Genomic DNA, 16612 nt, shown 5'->3' with positions numbered 1-16612 from the left:
AACACCCATATAAAATCATAAATTTTCAAGAGGAAGAATTTTCACAAACTGTTGAAGTCCTGTTGAAGGCTGATGAAAAGGGTTTGTTGGAATGCCACAGGCAAAGCTGTTGAAAAAACTGGAGAAAAAAAACAACCGCAAGATAGGCAGCATAGCAGAGAGCCTTGACTGCAGGAGTCACAGAAATAAGGTGAAATTCAAACAATACAAAGAGCTATGTTGCTATCTGTTAGAAGTTTCTGAGCTGAATACAACAGAAAAAGCAGACATGACAGCTTAGGACTCCTATCAGTAAATCAGAGACCAGAAATAAACTTTTTCAAGGCTTTGATGAAACTGAAGGAGATACAGGAGGTGGGTCCAACAATTGTAAGGGCCAGCTCTCTGACCCAAGAGTCCAGAAATTACATTTTACTTCACATAGCAGGTTGATGTTAAAGATCAAATGCTTTCCCAAAAGCAAATAAGACTTTGGGATGGGAGGCCTTCTCCTCTGCAATAAAATGTCTGTAATTGTTACGGTCAAAGAACAAAAAAAGTTCATTTCTGGGCACACATAGAACACTGACTTGCTCACTAGTCCCACCTGTAGAAATTCCTGTGATGAAGTGGTAATGCAGGTTGCTGGATCCCCACATTGTCTAACAAAAGAGCACCCCATACCCTTTCAGTTATGGCATTGCAAATATATCATTACTACCCCTTGCAGAATTTAGACCTCAAGTCTTCAGATCCATATAAAATTACTAAAACATTGAATTTTCACAGATGCAGCTCTTGGAGAAATCCCATTTTTCCCTTTTAGTCCTCAATGGCATGGAGCTAACCAACTGCTCTAAATTTTGCTGCCAGACATGTGTCATAACCACCCCAGGGCTATTTTAGACTTCTGGGTGCAATGACCCTGAGAAAAAGTCAAACGGGTGCTCTGGTTTTTCCAGTCAAGCTGGACGGTTCTACTTGTGCCCCTAAATATTTTGCTAAGTCAGACTTCAATGAAGATCAGCATTGCAAAGACATAACAGCTGCAGAGGGTCATATCAAGCCACCAAACTAACATCGTATCTCTGAGAATGGTCAACACAAGATAATTTGTACCAGACCAGCGTAAGCACATGTGACACCTCCCACATCCATTCCCTGCTGAAGGCCTTAGACATTTCCAAAACACACAGGAGTAATTTTTTACTTATTAATCCTCCCCAAAAAAAGCTCTTTTACTTATTTTTGTACTGTTGCTGGGAACTCATGCTATGTGCACCATGGAACACTACCTCCTTTTTTATATATAGCTGAGAAGCACAGCACAGTCTGACACAATCTGTAATTTGCAGTCATTATGTTTTTTCATAGAGACCGCCACGTAACAGATACAGATTATTCAGAAAACTGTCATTAAAAATGAAGCAAAGACATTTTAAAGTCCTCTAGGTAGATATAGTTGTATTATCGAGGATGGTGTGAATCAACACACCCTGAATCCACAGTAGGTCTGAGACAACAGCTCTGATAGTCCTAAGGGCAATTTTACAGTCAGCATGGTGGACTCACCATGCAGAGAGATCTGTTCTGAAACGGGAATTTGCCTTGTGTACTCTAAAAAACAAGTGGCCTTGACACACCACTGCAGTAGGCATGAATCTGCAGTAGGTCAGAGACAACAGCTCTGATAGACTTAAAGGCAATTTTACAGTCAGCATGGTGTACTTACCATGCAGAGAGATCTGTTCTGAGATGGCGATTTGTCCTGTGTACTCCAGAGGACTGGAGGAGGCCTCAGGAAAAGACCCCCCCACAAAAGTTAGCAGAAAGATGAGAAAGAAGGTGAGAAGTAATTTTGCTAGTTATGAGAGCTATGGGGAGTTTATAGAAGCATGCACTGCTCACCCATTTCTGTTTCAATTTTCATGAAAATATGGACTAAATACAAACAAAATGGTGAGAAAATGCCATTTCCCCATAAAAGTCTGAAGTGCTTGCTTATGCTTAATATTTCATGTTATCAAAGTTTCTTGTGTTTCAATTCCCCTTGTAGCTTCTAGCAGAGACACACATATATTTGCAGATACAGTTTGTCCCATAAAAGTTTAAATGAAATGCCTTCATATTAACTGGCTTTTTTATATTTCACTTCATTAAAACAACACCCCAAAATATACTTTGCCATTACAAATAAAAATCAAAAGAAAAGTCATTCTCTAATCTTGCATTTTAATTTCAATCATGATGTATGCAGAAGTATTTTTTAAATTATTCAGTAACTTTTACCATATTCAAAATATGATTTCCTCAAAAGTCTATGAGTAAGCTAAGAAATATCTATTTGGAAGTCTACAAAGGCAAGCTAAAGGAAAGGCTAGGGACTTTGTTTTTGGGAGTGGCATCTTCAACTGTGTGCTGGAAACTACCCCTCCAGCCAAGGGAGTTTGCTCCCATTTGGTCACACTGAGACAACCTCTGTGGTGTTGCAGGAATCCTCATCCCAAAGCAGAAACTGTCTCCTCAGTTTCCTCTGGGGAGGCAAAAGCCACAGCATGAAAGGCATTGGGCCATCTCAGAGCTTGGGACACTGAAATGTCAAACTTTTCCTATATCAGATCATAAAAGAGTTTACCCTACTTCTTATTGCACTATAGTAAAATGCAATAATTTTGTAGTTATTGATCATGTTACCACATTGGGCAAATGAAGAAACCTTACCTATGCTTACAGCAAATAAAAATTATTCCTGCATTTCTCATGCCTACCAGTCACTTTGAATTTTCTTTGTTACATGAGACACTTGTCAAAAGGTGCAGTATTTACACAGGTTTAGACAAAGGTTTGCACAGTCTTTACACAAGTTCAAGTAACTAGATTATACTATGGACGCAGTAATTTCACTGGTACCCACGACAAATTATTCTATTGTCATGGAAGATTAGTGAAGAGGCTGAGAGCGTACAAATAGGATAAATACACTCTAACTTGAAAAGATTTATAAGCATGTTTTACTACCACTTTAAAGACTGAATCTGAGAAAATGAAACAGCTGCAAGAGTGCCCATCTTATTAAAGATGGCTTGGTTTAACGATTTTCTATGTTGTTCCTGACAGGTAGACTTGCAGTTGTTCCTACTTCTCACTGAAATGTGTGTGTCACGAAGCAGCACAGTAGTCTTCATGAATTTATATGTACAGCAGAACATACATGACCCACTGTCATACACTTTACTCCTCTGTTGCTGCCAGCAATAACAGGAAAGCATTTCATCCATGTGCTGCCTCCTATGACTAGGATCTCCACAAAAAGAAACATGACAACAGAACCAGCAACAGCCTGCTCATCCACCTTGCTTAGTTTCTTTTGACAGACTTGGGATCAGAAGCAAACCAAATAAGAAATCGTAATTATTTAAAGATTGATTCACTTAGTGCTCCACTTCATCTTTTTCTTCAAAAGGGAATGAACTTACATTTCTGTATATGCTCACTGAACACATCTGCAAGCATTAAACACAGTGGAGCCAAATCTGTAACTACATACAGGATGTTATGGCTGATGGTGAGATGAGTAAATAATCACTCATTTTATTTTTCACCCTGAATATTGATCTAACAGTGCAACCTCTACCCAAGGTGTGAAATACATTATCACAAAAAGTTAAAAAAAACCCATGTCAGTTACCAAACAAAGGAGGAAGAGCAGCAAGCACTGCAATTCCATTTGGGGAGACACTGGGCCTTTTTAGGTCTGACCTAGTTGCTCAAGGCCACCTGCTTCTCCCTTGTAATAGTGGCACAGCTGAGGTGCTTATGGTCAGGTGCCCTAGGACAAGAGTGGCTGAGTCTCAGCAAGAGCTGTAGGGTCTCAGTCCTATGCTTCCAACCTCAAGAAGGAACATCACTGGGCTGTAGTTAGGGGTGGTCAGCTGCTGAAGCATGTATCCATCCTGACAGTGTGCATTCTGCAGCTGATGTTGCAGCAGTCATTAGCACTCAAGCTTTAGTAACCTAAAGTTGGTTTAAAAGTACTGTGGGTATCTCTATGGTAACATGCCTTTGGACCTCCGCACTGCAGCATGAAGTTAGCAGTACCAGATAGGGAGAAATTTTTCAGCTGGATCCTCCCAGCTAATAGAAGACATTAATGTATTAGAAATAAAGCCTTTTGAAGAAGCAGTAAATCAGGTGAATATTTTTATCAAAGTATAACCAGAATCTCAAACTGACTATAGTAAGTTCTAATTTATGAATAAATGAAACATTTTCCCCAGAATTTTGTGGTTGAAACACTTCTCTTGTTGAAGTGAAATTTTCAAATAAACAGAAAATCCAATTCTTACTAACTTCCCATTAGCATGCAAGTCAGTTGCTGAGTGAGTTTTTAAGAAGGCAACCAGGAAAATTTTGAAAGGAGATTAGAGAAGATGCACAGAAGACTCTTTCCTGTCTTACACTCAATTTTGTGATAGGCAGCATGAAGACAGTTTTTTCTGTCACACATTTATGCCATGATTTTTTCCTGTCCGTGGCATGCATATTGATACTAAAAAAGAATATATACCTGTATTGTCAGATACTAATCAGTTTAGACAACACTTGGAACAGACAAAGAACAACCTTCCCTCAGAGTGAGGAAGAATTATTGAAGACACTTAGCAGCTGGTAGAAGCAGGCTGTGAACTGTGACCAAAAAGAACCAAGAAATTCACCCATTTAAATGTACGCAGCTTTGATCCCATTTTCAATAATGGCAGTACCTCTGCAACTATTCAAAAGGGCAAGGAGAGGGGCAGTAAAATAACTGAAATGTATTTTGGGAATTAAGTCAACCAAAACTGGAGGAAAGATGCCAGAAGATGGCTCACGCAACCTGCAGATAAAAATACAGCAAGTATATGTACAAACATACAAAAAAATCTCCCTTTGTTCAAAGAAGGCAAACTATCCTCTTCCTATGTGATCACCTCCTCAGTGATCCTATGCTGAAACAACAGGTGAAAACCAAAAATCTTGTGACAGGGAGAGTGGCAGATCAATGAAGGGAAGCACTGCTGACATCTCCAAGTTGTGCAAATCTTGTATGCTGCACCAGTGCCTGGCCACTACCTCCTCCACCTACCAAGAGATGTTGAACAGTTATCAGGGAGAGTTAGGAACAAGCCAATTGGAGCAGCAGCACTGCCCAGCCCAACTACAGCTAAAATAGCAAAGGGCTGTGTAGGAGGTGTAATGCCAGCTGTTTTGATCTCTGTTGGCCTCTTAGCCACAAGAGAATGTATCACAGCCCAGCCATTTATTCCTATTGGATTATAAATAAAATGTGGGTAAATTTTTTTGTGGAAATTTTCAGAAAATTTGAATAGCCTTTTGCTCACTGCCATCTAAAAAAGTCAGATCATCATCTCACTGATGTCAGTGCTATCCTTCCAGATGCAAGATTTGCATTCTAACATATGGAGTGACGACTTCTGAATTTGTACTACTGGACTATATGTATGCATCTCACATTTCTACACTGGGGCTGGAAGTGCAAAATGATACCAAGTTTTTACATGTTGTAGCATTAAACATTGTTTTGTACAGTAAACACTGCATTTTAAGCTCATTCATTAGATTTTGAAATAAAATTATTCTTTTTCTTCAGTGATAGGAAATGATATACAAAAAATTCAAATGATTAAGGGTGATCCTTTGATAGGCAATCATGTGCATCAGCCATGCAGGAGAACACTATTCTCTGACAAGACTTCACCTGTGAGCTACAGAAATACAGCACCTTTTTCAGTATAAAACTATCTACTGGTCTGCAGATATTTGCAACTAAATGAAAAACAACAATAAAGCAAACATGAAAGGATGGCCCTAAAGGAGTTACTTCCAGCACAGCAGATTTTTCAAATCTAAGGTGAGGTCGCAGATGTCTTATAGCTCCAAAGGGGCAAAAAAATGCTTCATCTAAAAACAGCCTCTTGTGTAAATGCAATGGAACCCATGAAAAAGATTCCCTTCTTTGAAGACAGTTCATTACTGAACTCTTTGAACTGTATGGTTAGTCCCTAAGCCCAAAATGCCAGAGGGCCAAGAGAGATCTGTATGTGCATCAGCTGTTCTTGTTAATGTGTTTCTGCAAACAGACACCCATTCTCGCTGATTGTAATATTCATCAGTCCCACTAGTTTTTCTGGTCTCAATAATTTTATATTTCGCTTTCATAAACCTGAAAGAAAAAGTCTGACATCTCCATCACCAGGATGCACAGGATCTAACTTAAAATTATGACATTTAAAACATATTGTCTTTAAGACTTGCACAACTCTTGTCTTGAGTGTGAGCCTTAAAAAAATCTATCAAACACATAGTTTTTTAACCCATTAATAGTGTGAGAAAAAAAAAAAGTTCTGTTGCTCAGTCCAATCTCACCTAATGGACCAGAGTAGTAGAAGCTCCGTTACACTGAAACAAAACAACAAACAAACAAACAAACAAATTAAAAAAAAATCCCAGAATGTATCAAAGAAACTGTTGCACCAAATAAAATGACACTATTTATAAAAAGTTACATTTGCAAAAAAAGAAAACCCAAACCAAAACAAACATTAATTTAAAATGATTCCCATGCATCAGACTCACAGAGCTAACACATTGAATTCTCTCCTAATTGGGATTGCAATAAAGCAGTACCTGCTGCCATTTAACAAAGTTATCACAGAAGTTATACTAAAACCAGTATTATCAGTAGTATCACCGTATTTGAACAATTTTGATTCTTAGTGTTAACTCGTTTTGCTTTGGTGTTATTTTGTTGTTGTAATTTTGGTTTTGGGGAGAATACCTTTGTCTCTCTTTTGTCAAAACTTCCTTCAGAAAACAGGTGGTTAGTGATCTTCTAGACTAACATTAGATACTTCTCTCTTGCTTTCAAGCGTTTGACTACAAGATGTAGAAGGAGTCCTCTGCTACTGCGATGGGCTCATTAATGAAACAGAGACAAGCACAGACTAACAAGTGGCTTTAGGCAGCCCTGGGCACGTTACTACAGTTTTGTACACAGAACATCATCTAGGCAATTCCTGCTGCAGCAGCACTGGCTGGTAAAGAAACGTTTTTGTTGTGCAGCTCTAAGATTTGGACAGTAATCTCTAGATTCAGACATCACATCTCCTCAAGACTCCTAAGCATCAAAGACATCCAGTGCCACCAAGAAAAGACTTATTTCCCTCCAAAACAGCTCTCTACCCACATGCCCCTTAAGCCCCACTCCCTTTGGCATGTCTCTGCCCTGACCTCCTCCAGCCCATAACACCGGACCCATCCCCAACCACCCCAGCTTGGCTAGACTGATCACTTTTTTACTACTTGAACAATGTTCAAATAGTAAAAAAGCCCATCTTAGCCCATCTTAGCCTGCTTAGCCCATCTCAGACCTTCACTTCATCCATCTCTTCTCTAGCCACCCACCACACCATAGTACTCCAGCTGACCTTTTTGATGTCTTTGGAATAAAGGCAGCCAAAGATTTCCCAGGTTTCCACCAGCACCCTGTTGCTGCCATCCAGTGCTCCAAGGGGAAGGAGAGCTGTCCAGCAGCTGCAGATCAGTACACTGTGACCATGAGAACGCAAGAAATCTTAACTTTTTTGTCTAGCTATCCTAGTCTCCACACTGCAATTTGATGTAAAATGCAGCAGCCTGAAAGAAGGCCATGGCAAAGGTGTTTGACTCGGCAGTTACTGACTTCTTCCATGAGCCACAACACTGCTTGGAACATTAACACAGACCTAAACATTTAACAAACGTGAATGGATTTATTCTGGAATGTAATATTACCACCCTTTCTGAAATCTTGTGTTTTTCACAATATAATTAAACAGCTGTTTAAGAAATATTTGTCTTTGTGACAAGGAGGAAGTAGTGATTCATCAGGCAGGACTCTCAGGAATGCATGGATTTCAGGGAAGCAATCTTAAAAGCAAGAGAAAGAGAAACCCACAACAGCCAACAATCCAGGAAGAAGAGTACTCACATGGGAGAACCTTTTTAGACACTTTCAAAACAGAGACTTGAGCTTGGGTCTATCCAGAAAACACCTGTGTCATCACATTAACACCTATTCTCGGGTCTCAGAAGAAGAAATTTGATTAACTTTGGGAAAGAACACACACAAAAAGCTAAACCTAATTTTCTCTCTCCTTTTCTAAAAGAGGTTTCTTGGTTTTTGGGCTAGCACAACGGTTTGATAAATTGCATTTCATAATGGACACGATAACTGCAGGGGAACAATGACAACATTCAAGTCCACAGTGCCCTTCCAAATCTGCAGCAGGGGAGGAGAAAATCCTCTCTCAGAGTTCTTGTAGCAAAATGGCTAACCTAAGAAAAAAGGGAAAATTGACTGCTGGAAGTAGCTCCCAAGCTAACACCAGAGACCTTATGTTCAATTCCACATTCAATTACACTGATATTTTTTTTTTTTAGAGCACTGACAGGTATACCACCTGTAACAATATCACTATTTGATGAAAACATGCATATAACAAGGTAGGAATCAGACCTCACTCATCCAAATATAAACAAAATAATTGTAATTCATGACAGGGTGCAGCTCTATATGAAAACTGACTGTGAGCAGCTTCTCCTAGGCTTACAAACAGATGTTGAATAGCTTGATTTTTACTACCTATATTGCTTCAAAACTCCCTTCTGCTCATTTAATCAGTGGATGTTACTGACCCTACTGATGCAGAGTCTCTCAATTATCCATTTTTCCTTTGGAATTCTTATTTAAATGTGGTTGAATAATATCTATACACACATTCACACCTGACTGTATTGTCTGTGAATACTGTGTACTGGAGTCCAGGTGGCCCAGATCTTTGCAATTCCCACTCCATTCTTCCATGCTACGAAACCAACTGCATTGGTCCAGTTTTCCCATCCTTTTGGACCAAAAACCACCTCCTCAGATGCAATCTGAATCCAGGGCAAAAGGTCAATGAATTGTAAATCTACATCAAAATTAGACATGCATTTTCAAAGTGAATAACTCACATTATTAGGAGGTTAATATTAAGAGAGTTTCTGAAGCAGCACCATTTAGCTGAGGGGTTTCTCAGCATAAATCTGCACTCTACCCTTTCTACATCCAATATAAGAAATATTTGGCATTGGATAGCCAAGTCAGAGATGTACAGGGTAGAGATATACATGGATTTTTTAAAACTATTCTCCAGAGTGCCTCACTATTCAAAGAGTCAGAGGTAATACAAAGGAACAGCATGTCTCTAATGCATTTTGTTCTTTTACAGCTGACAACACGGGTGAGAAAGACATTTCTAAATAATTGGATGCTGAAGGATGGGGCTGTGGTTAACACAAATGGCTGAACTGAAAGGGAAAAATAAAGTTCACTAGCAAATGGACTAATGGTTCTCTCAAGTGAAGAAAGTTACCTGGAGTAGACACTGCCACCAAAAAGCTGTACAGAACGTCACCTTAACTCAAAATTAACAATGTATCTTTGCACAGAGCTTCTTCCTCACCTAGAGGGAAAGGTGACTCAAGCTTCACAAGCCAAAAGCACTGGTGTTTTGGGGGAGCTGTGGAAGCCCCTGCAGAATGAGCTCATTTTACTCTATGGTCTGTGAGATCGCCCCAGAGAAGATGCCCTCAGAGAAGCAAGGGGACAGTCAGGTGCTGTGTTGCTGCCCTGCAGCAAGGTGACTGCTGGTGACTTTCTGGGCTAGAAATGCACCTACTGATCTGTGCCAGAGGGAGACAGTACCGCACAAGAGATCATCAGGTGGCAGTTGTTAGCTGTAAACTCACGCCCTCAACCACTTCAAACACACAGACTGCTCTTCACAATGCTCTGTACTTTGGTCTTTACATGAGCAAATGTGATTGTTGATTTCCTTAAGCTATAATCCTGGGTTTGACAAGACTTACCAAAAAAATGTAAACTCTGCTGCATCATAAAACACTTTACATGTTATTTTCTAGCAGCCACACAGGTACATCCACTGTTTACTAAAGGCACTTTTAAAAAAGTTACATGTGCAAAGGAGAAAATGTTGAAAGATTCACACCAAGCTCCTCAGAAGATAAAACCTCATTCTCATTCTGTGCATATCAAACAGTAAAAGCGGAAAACAGATGCTGCTAATGGTCAGTTTAAAACCATTTGGTATTTTGGGCACTGAAAGACAAAGTCTTAAAATAAATTTTTACTGAAGGACTCAGAAGGGTCCCGGACCTGCTGAGTTCTAATGATGAAACTATTGAGGCTCATTGTTCTCTTACAAGCCTTCAGCAATTCTCTTTTCTTGTACATGTGTGTGTGCACGCACGTGTGCTCATTTTATTTTTAGTGATATAAATGCACATCATCCAGAGCAATTTTGGAAGTTCAGAATGTTGTGTGACTCAAAGCAAAGTCATTAATCAGGCTTCTCTTTGCCAGGTGGTTTAATATTTTCTGAAGAAATGGTTTTATCTGTTTTGTAACAGTTCTTCTGTCTAGCATTGCTTAAGAGCATAACTACAGTGCTTGCCAAAGTTCACCTGCATCATTTGAAGGAGGAATGGAAAGGTCAGAAACAGAGCAGCAAAATTTCTTTTACTGTATTCATTTAAGATATCTGGGCTTAGTCACAGAAGAACACCTCTATACTAGTAATTTTCTTTATGGTAAGAGCTATTCAGGCCAGCACCTCTCACAGAACAGCTAGCCTAAATTAACGAGGTCCTACACTGTAACATATTTCAACACTTTTTGGCCTGCTCAAATTTTGTATGCCAACTCCGCGGTCCTCAGCTATGTTCAAGTGGTGCCTTATGTCTCAGGTGTCCTACTGAGTTGTGAAATGGTCCTTCATCACACTAAGTTACAGAGTTGGGAGGTTTATTTCCTAAGTTTACACTACACCTGCCGTGTTCCGCATGCCACAGAACTGACTACTAGCCAGTAGTACACCTCAGACAAAACCAGAAATGTGGGAAGTACCCTGACTTTTCTCATATGTGGTACTGCCTGAAAGACAAGTGTATTTGAAATCAAGGCAGTACTTATGATTGCATTTCTACATGACCTATGAACCTGATGCATCTCTTTCAGTGGCTGGATTTCTTGATGTTCTCCACTTTGTATTTGGCAGCTGCAGTATTTGACTTATTCCCCACATAAAAAAAAAACCAACCAAAACAACCAAAACCAAAACCAAAAATCAAACCAACCAAACAAAAAAACCCGAAACCCAACCAAAAAACCTATGTCCTTGACATTTTGAAGAGAAGGATATGTCCCAACACTTCCACCTTGAAACTTAACACAGCCAATACTGGTAAGAGATACTGTCCCATTGTATTTTTGCTTATTTCTGAGCTTTGCTTCTAATAATTATTTTGCTACAGAAAAGCCTGAAAACTGTCAAAGTCTACTGTTATTGTGACTGATCAAGAGAGACTCATAAACAAGTCTTTCTTTTCTACAAAGAAGACAGCATAAGAAGAACCAAATCATTACACCTGCTGTTCTTGTAATTTCAAGAAGAAAAATATGATAAAGTAATCAAAGGAAGCCTGCAAGTTTGGAGGTTTTTTTCCCATCTAGCTAATATATTGGCAACATCAGCTTTGAAACTTGTCTGTTGCTGTGAAGTTTTGTTAATGCTATGAAGTCTCAAGATACTCAAAAGAATCAGAACTTTTCACAACTTCTGCTTAAGATTTGGCCATAATTAAAAGATGTAAACATATATAAGGTAAGCATTTTTTTACATTTTCAAATCCCCAAGGATGTGTCCAAAAAACTGTTTGCTTCTTGCTAAACAGCTGGTACTGCTGCCCTTCAGAACCAGCAATAACTGAGCAATGGGTCAAGCAGCCATTATACAGTCAGCATCTTCTCAGCTCATAGTTATGCTTCTGTGATGGAAGCTAAATGCCTTGTATCTTTATAGAAAGCTGATGGAACATTTCTTTCCATGATCCTGTTTTGCTTTGTTAAGGAGGGTACAAGGGGAAGGAATGTCTGGGTTTTTTTCAGTTGAGTGCTTCTGCCCAAGTACTTTAAGAACAGACTAGTGTATGGCTGGGCAACAGAAACTGTGGGTCCTCTCCCAAATCAACCCACAACAAGTCCACCTGAGATCTTTGTCAGGCAAAGTAGATAATTGTTTACCAGGCTTTCAAGATCAAAAGAAACACACACACCTACCAAAATTGCTGACTGGTTACTCATAAACAGTATGAGTGGGATGGGATTAACACATTTAAATGATCTGAACAGTTCAGAACTTTTCATTAAGGAAAGGAGGAGAAAAGCAAAAAGCAAAAAATTATCTTTTATAACACTGACCTCACACCAGATGAATACAGACCAAATAGACTTTGAAAGTAAGGTTTAGATAAGCCATATGTTTTAAGTGACACGGGATCATTTTTTTCTTTGGTTGGCTTTTATTTTATTTTTAATTTGAACTGAAAGGGGGTGAAATTGTTACAAGTTGATTTATTTTAATGCTTGTTTCATACCATAGTGTGGATGAGTTTTAAAACATTGTATAAAGGAAGGATCAAATGTAAGGTGCAATACTTGATTGTGTAAACAACTAAAGAGCAGTTTAGAACACAAAATGAAGACACACCAAGCAACATGGTTTAAGTGGTTTGAGCAGTTACAGAACAGACAATTATTTTAATATATAATAGTGCTAACACCCAATATATTGGTTTTGTCCCCTAAAACACTTAGATGAGATTTTGTGGTGGTTTAACCCCAGATGGCAACTGAGCCCCAGGCAGCTGCTCATTCACTCCACCACCCAGAGGATGGGGAAGAATCTGAAGAGTAAAAGTGAAACAACTCATGAATTTTGACACTTTAAAAGGTAAAGTAAAAAGGTGCACATATGAGCAAAGCAAAACAAGGAATTAAGTCACCACTTCCCATGGGTAGGAAGGTGTAAAGCCATTCCCGGAAGAGCAGGGCTCATCAAATGCAGTGGCTGCTTGGGAGGACAAACACTATCACTCCAAATGTCTCCTGTGCCTTCCTCCTTCTTTCCCCATGTGTGATGCCATATGGTATGGCATATCCAATATTGCTAATAGATGCAACCAAGCACTACAGCAGTTAAAATGAAGTGGTACTGCTAGACACTCTTTCCATACCAAAATAAATAATATTATTCTTCACTTTTGAGCTTTTATAGAAATAAATATTGTTATCATGTACTACTGCAGAAACATGTTTCCACACTTTTCCACTTCCTATAATCTGTCAAGTATAGTATAGTATTTTGCCTTTATGACAGTTCTGTAATAACCCAACCCCGTTGTAGTCAATACTTTAGTGTGATGTATAAAATCATGCCAGGACTGGCAGTAAGAAAGGCAGTTCTAACTCAAATTAAAAAAAAAAAAAAAAAAATTACAGGTCTTAATTCTTATAAGAATGGAAATATTTCTACTATGTAATTGAAACAGTTGTTAAATAACCTCAAAAATCCCAGAGAGCTAACAAACTCATAATTTGTAAAAAGAAGTGAAGCTATCAAAAATAATCACAATTCTGAACCACAGAATCATTTAGGGTGGAAAAGACTGAATGTGGCACTTTGTGCCATGGGCTAGTTGACAAGGTGATGTTGAGTCATAGGTTGGGTTTGCTGATCTCAAAAGTCTTTTCCCACCTAGTTAATTCTGTGATTCTGTGAAAAGACGTCCGAGATCAAATCCAATCTTTGACCAATCACCACTGTATCAATAAGACCATGTCACTGAGTGCCACATCCAGTCATTTCTTGCACAGCTCCAGGGATGGTGACTTTATCACTTTCCTGGCCAGTCACTCCCAATGCTTGACAATCCTTTGTGTAAAGAAATTCTTCCTCATGTACAACCTGAACCTTCCCTGGAGCAGTTTGAGGCTGTTTCCTCTCATCCTGTCTCTTGTTGCCTGGAAGAAGATACCAACCCCCACCTGGCTGCACACTCCTTTAACTTGTAGAGAGTGGAAAGGTCCCTCCTGGGCTTTCTTTTCTTCAGGCTTCTCTCTCACTCCCAAGCTCTCTCAGCTGTTCTTCACAGGACTTGTGCTCCAGACCCTTCCACAGCTCGGTTTCCCTTCCCTAGACTCATTCTAGCCCCTCAATGTCTTGTAGTGAAGAGCCCAGAACTAAACACAACACTCAAGATGTGCTCTCACCAGTGCCCAGTGCAGGAGGACAATCCCTGCCCTGGCCCTGCTGGCCACACCATTGCTGATCCAGGCCAGGATGCCATTGGCCTTCTTGGCCACCTGGGCACACCCTGGCTCATGTTCAGCCGCTGTCACCAGCACCCCCAGCTCCTTTCCAGCCACTCTGCCCCAGCCTGTGGAGCTGCCTGGGGTTGTTGTGACCCAAGGGCAGGACCCAGCACTGGGCCTTGTTGAACCCATAACATTACAATACCAATCAGAAAGTTCAAAACCATCTGAAATACACGTAGTTTGAATAACTAGAAAGTTGGGAAATATATTTGTTTGTAACAGCACATAATGGAATAACATATAGTAAACAGCTATTGAGAACCAAGTTGTGACTATAAAAGAATTTTTTTTCCAATTCTTCCAATTTTCTTTTCAATTCTCAACTTAAAACAATTGTAAAGGTGTTTTGATCTTCCTCTCCTCTTAACAGGAGAAAAAAGAAATCATTAAAAAAGAAATCATATTTTGTCTTAAGTATTGCATTCTGACTAGTAAAAAAATAAAATAAATGTACAAATCCAAGAAATACAAGAATTGTTTTATTCCAGTCATGCTTAATTTTGTCTCAGTTGTTGATGATGCAGGCTCCTCATCTGAATGAGTAAAACAGTTAATGTGAATGCAAACAATTCTACAAGTTTCTCAGCATTTGAACTAACAAACTGACAATGGGCTGTGGGGGTGTTTGGGGCTTTTTTCTGTGATTTCTCCCATTTATGTTTTCCTTAAGATGACTGCTGAATTTTTAAATTATTAAGGAACATTTTATAACTTTGGAATTTCTTACTGATATTCTAACAAAATACTAGGATTACTTTGTGACATGATATCCTGCTTTCTTAGTAAAACAGAAAAGTAAGCTAAGATGCAGCTTAGATCAAGACACCGGTTTTGTTGGTTTTTTTTTTTAATTAACAAACTTTGGAAGGGGGCAACAAAGCAAAATTTAATTTCTAAAAGGCTTTCAGGGAAGTTACCTATTCTGATACTAAAAAGAAAACCAACAAACCCAACAAACCAAACAAACCTCATGGGAAAAAAAAATCCAGCACAATGATCTCTATGCAAGTGCTAAACTTAAGTGAAGATATTGACAGGCAGGTTGCAGCAGTGCCTGCCTTAGCCACTGAGAGGGGGACCCAAGTCTCCCAAGTACCCTACAGACAGCCCCCGCCTGCTCCTCCAGGAGCATCTCCACAGCCCTACACCAGCAAGGTGCATCAGCATACGCGTGCATATTATAGTGGTTCGGTTCTCAGCCAAACACCCACGCCTAGAAGCAACAGTTCATTTTAACAGATACGGCGGGAAGAAAAAGGGATGAAGTAAATAAAGCCAGCACCAAGTACTCTCTACCATCGGCTACAGAGCTCGAAACAAACCCTTTCCCCGCTCGCTGGGTGTGCGCGGCCGATTCCAGCACAGGGCGCTCCGGAGCCGCACCGAAGCTGTGGGCTCGGGGCGGAGAAAGGCGGCGAGAGCCCGAGGGGCCCGGCGGCTGCTGCTCCCCCCGGCGAGCTCCAGGCGAGGCGGCCCCCCCGCAGCAGTGCCAGCCCGGCCCGGCCCGGCCGCCGCAGCTGCGGTGAGTCAGTGGGCACTAGGGCACCGCTCCTGCCAGCTGCATCCCGCCGGCCAAGCATCCTCCGGCGGGGGAGGCGCTGGCTCCACGCACCGTCCTCCCTCTGCCGCGGCCGGCGGGGACGCGCACCGGCACCGCCGGAGATCCCTCCGGAGCGGCGACGCTTACCTTGGCGCTGGAGCTGCTGGTCTGGGTCTCCGCCTCGACGCTGCAGCAGTGGGGCGTCCTGGACCGGGCGGAGGCGCCGCCGGACTCCCTGCGCTCCTTGCGCCGGGGGCCGGCGGAGGGCGGCGGCTGCCGGCTCTGGTAGGCGAGGACGGAGGGGATGGAGTCGGCCGCGTCTGTCTTAACGAGGAGGCCGTGCAGGGTGGTGGTGCCCTGCGAGATCGTGGTGGTCTGGTGGGGGGAGTTGGACTCCTCCGAGTCCCGGCAGTATATCACACCGCTATGCGAGACGTGAATGCTGGGTGCGCAGCCCATCCCTTCCCTTCCCAGCCACCCCGCCCCGCTGCACCGCCGCTCCTCTCCGCTCTGCTCCGCTCCGCTCCCACCTGCCGCCCGCCCGGGCTGCGGGGCCGCCGCCCCTGCGCCGCGCACCCCGCGCCGCCGGCACCGGCGCCTCCCCCCGCCGGTGGCGCTGCCCCGGCCACTCCCGCCCCTGCGGCGCCTCCCCGTCACCCCCGCCCGCTCCCCGAGCTGCCTCCGGGGTCCCTAGACCTGCTAAGCCCCTTCCCCTCTTCGGCAGCGTCCTACGAAGCGCCAGCGACCAGCGGGCTGTGTTCACCTGGGGTAGGGGG

At 41.6% G+C, this 16612-nt stretch overlaps 1 protein-coding gene across 1 annotated transcript in view; it reads right to left on the bottom strand.

The window, feature by feature from the left end:
• PDE8B (phosphodiesterase 8B) overlaps window positions 1-16378 on the bottom strand; it is a 70310-nt gene extending 53932 nt beyond the window's left edge. The window contains exon 1 of the mRNA XM_050986681.1: window positions 15984-16378. Coding sequence (XP_050842638.1) covers window positions 15984-16295 — 312 coding nt within the window. The 5' untranslated portion in view covers window positions 16296-16378. The remainder of the gene's footprint in view (window positions 1-15983) is intronic.
• Between the last annotated feature and the right edge of the window lie 234 nt (window positions 16379-16612).

The sequence above is a fragment of the Serinus canaria genome, chromosome Z (genome assembly GCF_022539315.1).
Source record: "Serinus canaria isolate serCan28SL12 chromosome Z, serCan2020, whole genome shotgun sequence".
NCBI lineage: Eukaryota > Metazoa > Chordata > Aves > Passeriformes > Fringillidae > Serinus > Serinus canaria.
This window is presented reverse-complemented; position numbering and strand designations above follow the sequence as displayed.